The sequence below is a fragment of the Rhineura floridana genome, chromosome 3 (assembly GCF_030035675.1).
Source record: "Rhineura floridana isolate rRhiFlo1 chromosome 3, rRhiFlo1.hap2, whole genome shotgun sequence".
Lineage (NCBI taxonomy): Eukaryota > Metazoa > Chordata > Lepidosauria > Squamata > Rhineuridae > Rhineura > Rhineura floridana.
In genome coordinates this window covers 160964181-160977660 of record NC_084482.1, presented here as the reverse complement: position 1 = coordinate 160977660, position 13480 = coordinate 160964181, and the positions used below count along the sequence as shown (strand labels likewise).

General features: G+C 42.1%; 1 protein-coding gene across 5 annotated transcripts in view; it reads right to left on the bottom strand.

Moving 5' to 3' along the window:
- Positions 1 to 3196: 3196 nt before the first annotated feature.
- SSUH2 (ssu-2 homolog) overlaps positions 3197 to 13480 on the bottom strand; it is a 92241-nt gene continuing 81957 nt past the window's right edge. For all 5 annotated transcript variants that reach the window (XM_061622047.1, XM_061622043.1, XM_061622044.1 and 2 more), the window contains one exon: positions 3197 to 4446. In XM_061622047.1, coding sequence (XP_061478031.1) covers positions 4300 to 4446 — 147 coding nt within the window. In that variant the 3' untranslated portion in view covers positions 3197 to 4299. The remainder of the gene's footprint in view (positions 4447 to 13480) is intronic.

Here is a 13480-nt window from a genome sequence, read left to right as displayed (position 1 = left end):
GTAAAATTTAAACCAAGAGTAGGGATGTTGAATAATCAACAAGGGAACACACTGACTGACCGAGATGAAATAAAAGGAAGATGGAAGCAGTACACCGAAGAACTCTATAAAAGAGATGCCAGGATGACAGATTCATTCACGGAGGAACCATATGATGAAGAACCAGAAATTTTAGAATGTGAGGGAAAAGCTGCTCTTAATAAACTTGGAAGAAACAAATTACCAGGAACAAGTCCTGGCTTGCTGTTGTTTCCAAACTAGGACTCCTGGTCACTTCATTCAAACAGATCTGATCAATAAGCCAAGAACAAACCTTGGTACAGGCATACCCCACTTAACATCGCTTCACTTAACGTCGCCTCACTATAACGTACAAGCTCCATACGCCACCATACCCCGCTTAACGTACGCACGCTTCGCAATTATGGACACTTAATGGCATGATGCCACTGCCATCTAGTGGCGATTGCAGTGCAGTACATAAGAACATAAGAACATAAGAAGAGCCTGCTGGATCAGGCCAGTGGCCCATCTAGTCCAGCATCCTGTTCTCACAGTGGCCAACCAGGTGCCTGGGGGAAGCCCGCAAGCAGGACCCGAGTGCAAGAACACTCTCCCCTCCTGAGGCTTCCGGCAACTGGTTTTCAGAAGCATGCTGCCTCTGACTAGGGTGGCAGAGCACAGCCATCACAGCTAGTAGCCATTGATAGCCCTGTCCTCCATGAATTTGTCTAATCTTCTTTTAAAGCCATCCAAGCTGGTGGCCATTACTGCATCTTGTGGGAGCAAATTCCATAGTTTAACTATGCACTGAGTAAAGAAGTACTTCCTTTTGTCTGTCCTGAATCTTCTAGTCATGCATAGATAATTGCTTCACTTTAAGTACATTTTCACTTCACATACACTCTCCGGTCCCATTGCGTATGTTAAAGCGGGGTATGCCTATATCTCTATTTGAAGAAACATGGTTTAAAAGTTGAATGAACAAACAAACAAGCAAACCACAATCCCAGGTTCGGATGTATTGCTATGGCAGGAATTATAGTGTATTTCTCCCATGCACTAGCAGGGAGGACCAAAGTAAGCCAGAATGGCACATTCAAATGGTAAATCATTACTGTGATTCACAGTGATGTGCAAACGCGGTCACTGCCTTGTGTCTAAGAAAAAAGGAAGGTATAATCTGCAAGCAAATATTTAATACATTTGTTGTTGTTATGTGCCTCCAAGTCGACTACTACTTATGGCGACCCTATGAATCAGTGACGTCCAAGAGCATCTGTCATGAACCACCTTGTTCAGATCTTGTAAGTTCAGGTCTGGGCTTCCTTTATGGAATCAATCCATCTCTTGTTTGGCCTTCCTCTTTTTCTACTCCCTTCTGTTTTTCCCAGCATTATTATCTTTTCTAATGAATCATGTCTTCTCATTATGTGTCCAAAGTATGATAACCTCAGTTTCATCATTTTAGCTTCTAGTTATAATTCTGGTTTAATTTGTTCTAACACCCAATTCTTTTTCGCAGTCCATGGTATCCGCAAAGCTCTTCTCCAACACCACATTTCAAATTAGTTGATTTTTCTCTTATCCGCTTTTTTCACTGTTCAACTTTCACATCCATACATAGAGATCGGAAATACCATGGTATGAATGATCCTGACTTTAGTGTTCAGTGATACATGTTTACATTTGAGGACCTTTTCTAGTTCTCTCACAGCTGCCCTCCCCAGTCCTAGCCTTCTTCTGATTTCTTGACTATTGTCTCCATTTTGGTTAATGATTGTGCCAAGGTATTGATAATCCTTGACAAGTTCAATGTCCTCATTGTCAACTGTAAAGTTACATAAATCTTCTGTTGTCATTATTTTAGTCTTTTGGACGTTCAGCTGTAGTCCTACTTTTGTGCTTTCCTCTTGAACTTTCATCAGCATTTGTTTCAAATCATTACTGGTTTCTGCTAGTAGTATGGTATTGTCTGCATATCTTAAATTATTGATATTTCTCCCTCCAGTTTTCACACCTCCTTCATCTTGGTCCAATCCTACTTTCCATATGATATATTCTGTGTATAGATTAAATAAATAAGGTGATAAAATACACCAGTCTCACACCCTTTCCGATGGGAAACCAATTGGTTTCTCCATATTCTGTCCTTACAGTAGCCTCTTGTGCAGAGTATAGGTTGCGCTATAGTCCTTAGAAAGTCCTGCCAACACATTAGGAACAAAATATGCCAGCTTGATCTTCAGACCAAGGGTCTTTCTAGTTCAGCACCAGTCAAAATGGGCATTCAGTGACGTATAATACTGGAGGGTGATAATATGGTATGAGAATAAGGGTGATCCTATTCTTACTTGTGAAATGTTGGAGGATATGCAATATTAAACCAATCTGTTTGTGCACTGTTTCAAACAGTGTGGTTCTTCAGGGGAGGGTGTGTGTGTATGGACAATTTCAAAGAATCATTCACCAGTATTCGAAATGGAAACACCAAGACACCTTTGAACTGTCCACTGTTAGCTTGAAGTCTCCAAGGCTTCCATTTAATTTGAAATCAAATTCTGGATCTGCCACATTGTATTCTGACATCATCTCTTGGGTCCTGGAATCTGTGGCTCACAATAACACCCAGGACAGAAAGAAGAATAGTATATGGTAATGTGGTATTTAAATATTTGTTTTATGTGTGTACTTGCAACCCACCATGAGGACTTGTGACAAGGGGCAAGATGCAAGTTTTAAAACTAACTAACTAAATAAATGGTGTATTATATGTTATGTGTGCAGTTGCTTAATTTCAAAAGTTTGGACCATTGTTGAATTTGTTTGCTTTTTATTTGTAAATCACTCTGAGCAACTCCTTGGTGGAGGGGGAAATGGTGGAATGAATTGTTAAAATAATAAAGATAATAATAAATGCAAGAGTTACAATAATAAATATAACAATAAATGCAAGATTCATAACACAGACTAAGAGGCATTCTGAACAGCCACTACTCTCACTGGTGTTTTCTCTCTGCCAAACAAAAATAATGTAGGGTTTTTTTTGCCACTGCTCCCATCTAGTGGTCAGTCTTCAGCCCTTTCCTAAAATTATCATTAATAGAAGCAATCCTGCATAAAAATTAGCAAACATTCGCAATCGTGTATATATGAAAATAATAAGCAATAAACATAGCAATAAAGCATCCTATTTATTATTTTCCTGTATATCATAAACAAGATAAGGTGGGTAAGCAAGATAAGATGGATTCACACATTACAAATGTATACAAAATACAAGAAGGGAGTGTTGTGAAGCAACTTTGTGACCCATGAAAGGAACTTCTCAGTGCATATGGATTACTTTGGTGATTTCTTGAATTGCTCCTCATTGTCCATGTGCTTACTAAGTGGAAACCATTTTTATGCATAAGTATATGAGCGAACAGCGCTTAAACAGGATTTCCAAGATCCAGCCTGCTGAACATAGTGTTTCCTGAAAAACATACTGTTATCTACCTAGATCCCACTTTCCATGAAAACTGTTTGAAACTACATGCATGTAGATCTCATGATGCTTCCATTCTGCCTAATACTGTGGCCCATCCCTTAATCTAGTGGGGCTTAAAACATAGCAAAAGGAAAGCTGACAAATAGTGATTAGACACAATAATCTTATACAAAAATATATTGTACCCAGTGTACTACACTCTACTAACATCTTATAGAGTGGCATCCAACTAAGTCTGAAGAGATTCATTGAAATCAATGGACTTAACTTAGTTTTGGCTAACTTAAGTCCATTGTTTTCAATAGATCTGCTCCAAGTATGAATTAATTGGATGCCACCAATACTATAAGGCTGTCAATGGCTACTAGCTATGATGATTCCACCGTCAAAGGCAATATGTCAAAGGCAAGATGGGCCATTGGCCTGATCCAGCAGGCTCTTCTTATGTTCTTACCCACTGTATTCAATGTAAGTGCTTTTTCATCTCCTTAGTTTACTGCAAATGTTTCTGGAGTTTTTCCTGTTCCATCACTTTTTCCTCTACAACAGCTCTTCCTAGACAATAGATTTATTAGATGCTTAGATCCAAAGAGGTACAATAAGAATGGCTGAAACTGCAGTGTAAGTACAATGGGAAGGCTATGATCACTACTGTCTTCTGATGCCCACTGTGAGCAAGCAAAATAACATAGGGCTAGACATGGTAAATGGGTAGATTCATTTCTACCCACAGATACCCATGGATAATTTAGCCAGAATAATAGCTTGCTTTGTACTAGGAATCATCCTTGCAAAATGTCCCACTGTCAGATGATGGTACAGCCACAGCAGTACCTCTCTGGGTAGTCCAGGACATGTGCCTTGTTCTCCATTCCATAGACATAATAAACGTATGTCTCCTCTGCATATTGGTAGTAGACTTCAGTGACCGGAATTAGCTCTAGGGTCTGTCGCTGAGGGGACAAAACCAGAACATTTATTTATTTATTAACTTTCTAGCCTGCCCTTTGCCATAAGGTTACAACAATAGAATATACAATTATAAAAAGAGCTAAAACCGTTACAATTCTAAAACACATAAAACCATTCCAACTGGTACAGAACAATACAAAATATCACATATGATGGAATCTGAATGCTGCAGTTCTTTCCCACAGAACAGAACCATGCCACCCTCTGCAACCATTTCTCTTGTTTCATACTGACTTAGAAATGGGTAGGTGGGGATAGTTTGTGTCTACCAAACTAGCATGTCAGCAGTTAGGGATGGGCTGTCTTGGTTTCTCTGAGTTTCTCATTTTTTTCAAATTTAAGTTTGGTTCTCCACATTTACACATCAGTTTTTGATTTTTTAAAAAAAAGTCCTCATGAAAATTCATTTATTATTATTATTATTATTATTTATTACATTTATACCCTGCCTTTCTTTCTATGATAGAAACCCAAGGCGGCTTACATATGGTTCCCCGGTGCTCTCCCTTCCAGGCACTGACCACACCTGACCCTAGCTGGCCTTATGTGCCTTCAGACCATCAGCATTTTAGTGTGAATTTCTTCTTATACATTTCTGTAGGCAATTATCCTAATATACAAATTTTTGCAAAGCAATTTTCCCTGATGTAATGCATTTTGTGTATGTTATTATTTATTTAATTTATATCCCTCCCTTCCTTTCAGAAGGAGCCCAGGGCAGTAAACAACAAAACACTAAGAACATGTATAAAATTTAAAAACAAAACATCTTTAAAAATTCTTTTTAAAAACATCTTTAAAAACAATTCCAATACTGATGCAGACTGGGAGAAAGTCTCTACTTAAAAGGTTTGTTGAAAAAGGAAGGTCTTCAACAGGCACCAAAAAGACAACAGAGACGGCACCTGTTTAATATTTAAGGGGAGGGAATTCCAAAGGGCAGGTGCCACAACACTAAAGGTCCAATTTCCACTAAAATATGCATTTTTTGTACACATGACTTGGCTGGAGAGCTGCATTGCAAAATTTGGAGAAGTGTGAATTTCAAAGGATGGCTGTGTTTTGGTTTGCATATTGTTTCAAAAAGCATGAATGCAGTACAGTAGGGCCCCACTCATACAGCGGGTTACATTCCGGACCCCCGCTGTAAAGCGAAAAGCACTGTAAAGTGGAACTCATTGAATAGAATGGCACACAATGCCCGAAAACCGCCGTATGAGTGGGGCTTTAGTCTAATTGTGTCTAATTGAGACCACTGTATTAGCGAATCGCTGTAAAGTGAAACGCCATAAAGCAGGGCCCTACTGTAAGTTCACCTTTAAATGTGAGCTGAATTGAATTTCTCTCCCATCCCCAGCAGCGATACGGGTCTAGCTTTCTGACATGCTGATATTGCCAGTACAGGCAGGGGCTTCTGCCTCTGCGTGCTTCCTGCACCAACACCAGCACCTAACCCCAAGAACCAATCCCAACCCCCATCAATGCCCCCAGGCCTGGCCAAACTCCCCCTTCCCTTAGACCTAGCTCAGCCTCCCCCCCCCCACAGGTCACCAAGCCTCCTCCCTCCCTTTAGATCTTCTCCCATGAGGAGGAAGGAAGCAGAGGAGGGAGGCAGCCAGCTCAGGCGAGTCATACAGGAACAGCTATCCTGGGGTGTCTTGACTGTTTCTCCATGGCTCACTCAGCTGCTGCCACCTCAGTCACTTGCCTGCTGCCTGCCCTGGCCCAACAGCGTTGCCACTGCCCTGCCTTGATCGCTCATCTCCCTCTCCCTGCTGCCTCGTTTGGCTTACTGTCTCGCTTGCTCCATTGCTGCTGCCTCCTCACTCACCCACTCGCCACCACCACCTCACTCACCCATCCCCTGTTCACCCCCAGCCATGCCTAGCCTGCCTGCCACAATGGCTGACATCATGCTGCGTGATGGCAGCCGAAGAAAAATATAGCTATAAGAATATACATACACACACTCTCTCTGAAACATTTGATTCCTGGGCCTGTAGTCTAAAATAGTAGTATGGCAACAGAGATATTTTGTAAGGTTGGAAGTCATGTGTTTTTTCTGAGACAAAGAGTGGGGAATGAAAATGCTGGATCTGGATGGACAGGAGGAAAACCTATTTGACTGACACACAGAAGTGGCCGAGTCTCTCAGTGCAAGTGGGACAAGGCTATATAAATATGATCAGAATGGCTCTAATGCCTGTTGCCCATTTCAGCTATACAAGGCCAGATGCTAAGAATTACTGCCAATGTCATACAATATGCATGCACCTGACCTCTACAAGTCTGTTTTCATAACGTCAACATAGGCAGTTAGTTTTATTTATTTTTCCCTATGAACATAGATGTTGATTAATTGATTTGCCACCTTTCCACAGCGACCTGTGCCCAAAGTGGCTTACAACAAACACTGAAAATATAAAGCACTGGGGTAGAGGAGAGAAGTCAGTTTACAAAACATAGCAATAAATGCAAATAGGACAACAATAAACAATTTAGCAAACATAAAATAAATTCAATATTACAAAAGAAATAACCTAGACTTAAATACATGAGCACAAAGAAGAAAGCCAATAGAGCTCCAAGAGTGCATCTTGTTGTACTCCAAGGAGCCTTGAGAAAGAGGGAGTCTTCTCACCAGCCCAGATGACTTGCAGCTGACTCCTTCTTCTCTCCTCCACAGGAGACCAGCAGCAGCAAAAGGGAAATGCTTTCTAGGGCTTTGAGGAGGATAGAGCCTGTGATACTTGGGAAGGATCAGTACTGTAAATTGTGCATGTCTCAGTAGCCACATACAGGAGAAATGAATTACAAAGCTCTGGTCCTCAATCCCTCAGTCTCAGCTACAGGTCAGGTCTGGCCAGAAGAGATCTCTTATGTGTGGAATAAATGTTTGTCCCAGCTGGCATGTATTTTGCACTGCATGCATAGAGTATCCATGTGCAGTCACAATATCAATGTCTTGATCGTAGAGGGAGTTGAAGCAAGAGGGATAAATTTACATCTGTGCACAGCATACTGCCACTGTTTCAAAAAACAAAAGACTGCCTGGAGGGAGATATATTTAAGCAGAGACTAAATGGCCATCTGTATGATGTATTCTGTAGTTGCACCATGCATTGTGCATCCTGCATTGAGGGTGGGTGTGTGCAAAACTAGACAACCTCTAATGTCCCTTCCAATTCCATGTTTCTATGAATGATGCCATATAAAAGAGATTGATCATGAGAACCTTCCCAAATTCTGATGGGTATTGCCTTCCCAACGCTGTAGAGATATTAGCTATCAAGGAACACAAAAGTTCTCTTATAGAAGTCTGTGGCACAATAATCAAAGCAATCCAAATTGCCCATTTGCATTAATCAAGATACCCAAAAGCAAGAAAACTGTAGTTCAGTAGCTGAGCACATGCTTTGCATACAAAAGGTTCCAGGTTCAATCCCTGGGATCTCTGGGCAGGTCTGGGCAGACTTCTGTTTGAAACCCTAATGTGCAGACAAAACTGAGCTGGACAGACCAATGGCCTGACTCAGCTGAAGGCAGCTTCCTACGTTCATAACAGCATGCCAATGTGTAAACCCACCCACATAGGACTGTGCTATGAAAGTTTTAATAAAACATTATTTTGGTTGGACAGACCAGGTTAGATAAGGAGATCACGATGACCTCACTGTTACAGCATTACTGTATTATTAATGATGTATGTGTTACTTTTAAAAAAACTCCAGCTGATGTATCAGTATCTGGAATGTAGGCTCAGTGATCGTAAATAGCATTAGAGTTTTGGCACACAGAGAAACCTTTACAAGGCAAGCAGAGGTGCTGGCATCTCCAGCTACAGGTGCCTGGAATGTTGAGAGGGATGGAGAAATCAGCAGACTGCATTGCCTTGAAAATAAAACAGCTGATATCATAATGCCGTTGTATAAATCTATGGTGCGGCCGCTTTTGGAATACTGTGTACAGTTCTGGTTGCCTCATCTCAAAAAGGATACTATAGAGTTGGAAAAGGTTCAGAAGAGGGCAACCAGAATGATCAAGGGGATGGAGCGACTCCCTTACGAGGAAAGGTTGCAGCATTTGGGGCTTTTTAGTTTAGAGAAAAGGCGGGTCAGAGGAGACATGATAGAAGTGTATAAAATTATGCATGGCATTGAGAAAGTGGATAGAGAAAAGTTCTTCTCCCTCTCTCATAATACTAGAACTCGTGGACATTCAAAGAAGCTGAATGTTGGAAGATTCAGGACAGACAAAAGGAAGTACTTCTTTACTCAGCGCATAGTTAAACTATGGAATTTGCTCCCACAAAATGCAGTAATGGCCACCAGCTTGGATGGCTTTAAAAGAAGATTAGACAAATTCATGGAGGACAGGGCTATCAATGGCTACTAGCTGTGATGGCTGTGCTGTGCCACCCTAGTCAGAGGCAGCATGCTTCTGAAAACCAGTTGCTGGAAGCCTCAGGAGAGTGTTCTTGCACTCGGGTCCTGCTTGTGGGCTTCCCCCAGGCACCTGGTTGGCCACTGTGAGAACAGGATGCTGGACTAGATGGGCCACTGGCTGTTCACCGCCCTGGGAGCTTATTGCTATAGGGCGGTCTAGAAATGTAATAAAATGAATAAATAAATAAATCCAGCAGGCTCTTCTTATGTTCTTATGCCTTTCATTTCGCTTCCTGTGTTTAGAAAGCAGTACATTCAAGTTTTTCTCTCATTTTTATGTACCTCCTGAAGAAACAGATGGAACTCCATGTGTTTAAAAGGCAGAATGCTTCTGACTTGAAAAGGCTGATGTCAGAGGCTTTTTTTGAAGCTCTGCTTTTATTTACGCCATATTTGATGCAAGCAGACCCTGTGTATTAAGGACAAAATGAATACATACAGGAAAACTCAGTTTCACTCCATTTTTCTGCAATGAATATTATCTTTCTCAAATCAAACAAAACTGCAAAAGCAAAAAGATAATTCTGTATTAACATTGTCAGAATTTGCCATCTACACTATCATATAACTAGATAACTACAACTATGTCTCCTTTTATTACCTGAGTGTCAATTTATGACTAGTTGAAGGGCTTTTCTCCTCTCCCATTTTATTCAAGCAAAATCCTAAAATAATTTGTGGGCAAATGGTACCTGTTCCCTTAGCATTTTGAAAATGGGCAGGGCAATCCTGTTTACCTCTAATCAGAAATAAATCCCATTGAGTTCAATGGTGCTCACTGCCAGGTAAGTGGATATAGGATGGCAGGCAAGCAAGTTTCATTTAGCTTCCAGAAAACTTGATCCTATGCGCGTATATGCGGAGGTAAGCCCAACAGCAGGGGCAGGACTAGAGAGGAAAAAGAGCAAAGTGGTGTAATGGTTAGAGTGTTGGACTACGACTTGGGAGACCAGGGTTCAAATCCACATACACCTATGAATCTAATTAGGTGACCTTGAACTAGTCAGAGCATCTCAGCCTAACCTACCTTACCGATAGTGAGGATAAAATGGGGAGGGAGGATAGAACCATGTACACCACCTTGAGCTACTTGGAGGAAAGGTAGGATATTAGTATAGTAATAAAAATTAAAAATTAAACTCATAAGAACATAAAAAGATCCCAGCTGGATCAGACCAAAGACCCATCTAATGAGCATTCTGTTTTCACAGCAGTCAACCAGATGACTGTGGGAAGCTTGCAAGCAGGACTGGAGCACAAAAACACTCCCCCTTATTGTGATTCCCAGCAACTGATATTCAGAGGTATCCTGCCTCTGACACTGAAGAGAGTACACAGCCATCGAGGCTAGTAGCCATTGGTAGTCTTCTCCTCCATGAATTTTTCTAAAACCCTTTCAAAGCTGCCCAGATGGGTGGCTGTCACAACATCTTGTGGTAGCAAAGGCCATAGTTTAACTATGTGTTGTATGAAGAAACACTTTTTTTTAAATCTGTCCTGAATTTTCCAACAGTCAGCATAACTGGATGACCCTGGGTTCTAGTATCATGAGGCAGGGATAACAACTTATCTGTATCCACTTTCTCCACACTATGAATAATTGTAAAGACCCCTTGCATGTCTTATTTCTGTACTAAAAAGCCCCCAAAGTTCCAACCCCATGATATTGGTTGCCCTTTTCCAGCCCTACAATTCCTTTTTTGAAGAGCCTACCACAGTATTGCAAGTGTGGTTTTATTGATTGATTGTACTTATATATCGTCCCATAGCCGAAGCATTCTGGGCAGTTTACAGTAACTAAAAACATTGAAACAAATATACAAATTTAAAAACACATCTTTTAAAAACAATTTAAAACACAATTTAAAAATTTAAATCAATTTAAAAAACACGCTAAAATGCCTGGGAGAAGAGGAAAGTCTTGACCTGGTGCTGAAAAGATAACAGTGTTGGCACCAGGCACACCTCGTCAGGGAGATCATTTCATAATTTGGGGGCCACCACTGAGAAGGCCCTCTCCCTTGTTGCCAGACTCCCAGCTTCCCTTGGAGTAGACACATGGAGGAGGACCTTTGATCTTGAACATAGTGTACGGGTGAGTTCGTATCAGGAGAGGCATTCCATCAGGTATCATGGTCCCAAGTCGTGTAAGGCTTTATAGGTCAAAACAGGCACATTGAATCGAGCTCAGAAACATACAGGCACCCAATGCAAGCAGGCCAGAGTCGGTTTTATATGTTCGGACCGTCTGGTCCCTGTTACCAATCTGGCCGCTGCATTTTGCACAAGCTGCAGTTTCCAAACCATCTTCAAAGGCAGCCCCATGTAGAGTGCATTGCAGTAATCTAATTTGGAGGTTACCAGAGCATGGACAACTGAAGCCAGGTAATCCCTGTCCAGATAAGGACGTAGTTGGGCCACCAACCAAAGTTGGTAGAAGGCACTCCGTGCCACTGAAGCTACCTGAGCCTCAAGTGACAGAGATGGTTCTAGGAGAACCCCCAAGCTACGAACCTGCTCCTTCAGGGGGAGTGCAACCCCATCCAGGACAGGTTGAACATCCACCATCCGGTCAGAAGAACCACCCACTAGCAGTATCTCAGTCTTGTCTGGATTGAGCCTCAGTTTATTAGCCCTCATCCAGTCCATTGTCGCAGCCAGACACTGGTTCAACACATTGAGAGCCTCACCAGAAGAAGATGAAACAGAGAAATAGAGCTGCGTGTCATCAGCATACTGATGGCAACACACTCCAAAGCTCTGGATGACCGCATCCAACGGTTTTATGTAGATGTTGAACAGCATGGGGGACAGAACTGACCCCTGCGGAACCCCATACTGGAGAGTCCAGGGTGCCGAGCAATGTTCCCCAAGCACCACCTTCTGGAGGCAACCTGCCAAGTAGGAGTGGAACCACCACCATGCAGTACCTCCCACTCCCAACTCAGCCAGTCTCCCCAGAAGGATACCATGGTCGATGGTATCGAAAGCCGCTGAAAGATCAAGGAGAATCAGCAGAGTCACACTCCCCCTGTCTCTCTCCCGACAAAGGTCATCATACAGGGCGACCAAGGATGTTTCTGTGCCAAAACCAGGCCTGAAACCCGACTGAAATGGATCCAGATAATCGGTCTCATCCAAGAGTGTCTGGAGGTGGCCTGCCACTACTTGTTCAAGGACCTTGCCCAGGAATGAATCATTTGCTACCAGCCTATAGTTATTAAGATTTTCTGGGTCCAGGGAGGGTCTCTTCAGGAGTGCTTCCAAGGGCTCCTTCCTCTAATTATGAAGTACCCACTTCCTCTAGTCCTCAATATTTGGCAGGGGATGGAAGTAAGGACCAGGATAAAAACACATGTGTTCATTAGGATCCTATTCCTAACAGCATAACAAACATTGAACATTCTAGTATTAAGATACATTGCATTGCCTTAGGGTGGCCTGCTGGAAAAGCAGGCAGAGGAGCTCCTGCACCTTTAATGTAGAAGAGATAATTTCAGTAGATGTTGCTTGTCTTTCAAGCCAAGCTGAAATTCCCTTTTCTATGCAACTATTAAAGGTGCAGGAGTTCTCTCATTTTCAACTGGCCACCGTAATTCCCACACTTAAGGGAAAAGGAAAGGCTGAAATGCCATTCCACTATATATGAATACTATTTATTTATTATATATATATCCCACCCTTTTCTCCCAAACACTCCATGCCTGGTATGCTAGGCTAATTAAGAAGTGGTGTTAATCCCACTACCTAGATAGCTGGGATTTTTGAAGTATTGCATTATCTGGAGCTATCTATTACTTCAATATTAGAGACGTGAATTAGAAACAGAATTTGAAAGTTGCTTGCAGAATAACTGAGCTGTATGCTCCTTTAAAGTGTCCGGAGCACCACCTGGTGGCCAGTAGCAAATTTATCAATTAATTCATAAATTAATCTAGGAAGTTAAATCGTCTCTTATGCACTTCTGGGATTGGGCAAACACTGAATACAAGGATGCTAGGTTATACAAGGATCATGGGGCAGTATTACAAGCCCCATCACATCAGATGAAAAAAGCTATTCAGAGCAGAAGTTCCTTCCAGAGATAACCCCATTATTCCTGATGGGGGGAAATGCTCAAATAGCTTCTCTCATCTTCACTGGAGCTCTTGCTACTCCCGTTCCCAGTACATCCCCATCCCTTGAGAAAAGGAGGAAGGGTAGAGAGGGCTAGGTATTGCACCATTCAAGCATTACACCTGATTGCTTGGAAGAAGCCTCAGGGTTCCTGAACATTAAAGAGTAACAATCAAGGGATTGCATTCAGAGAAGTCATTTCATTGGTAGAATTTACTCTCCCTCTCCACCCTCTGCACGCCCCCACGCATCTGTTCCAAGGGACTGGAGGAGCAGATTTGGCAGGTGCAGGAGGGGGGAGAGTGGGGGGAAGTTCCACTGTGTGAGCAGAAGTCATTCCACGTGTACAATTACTTTATTGGATTACAACCAAGGGCTGCAATTAAATATTCAGAGATGGATGAGATGTAGATGCTGCACCACCACCACCACCACTAAAGGTGGAAGCCACATT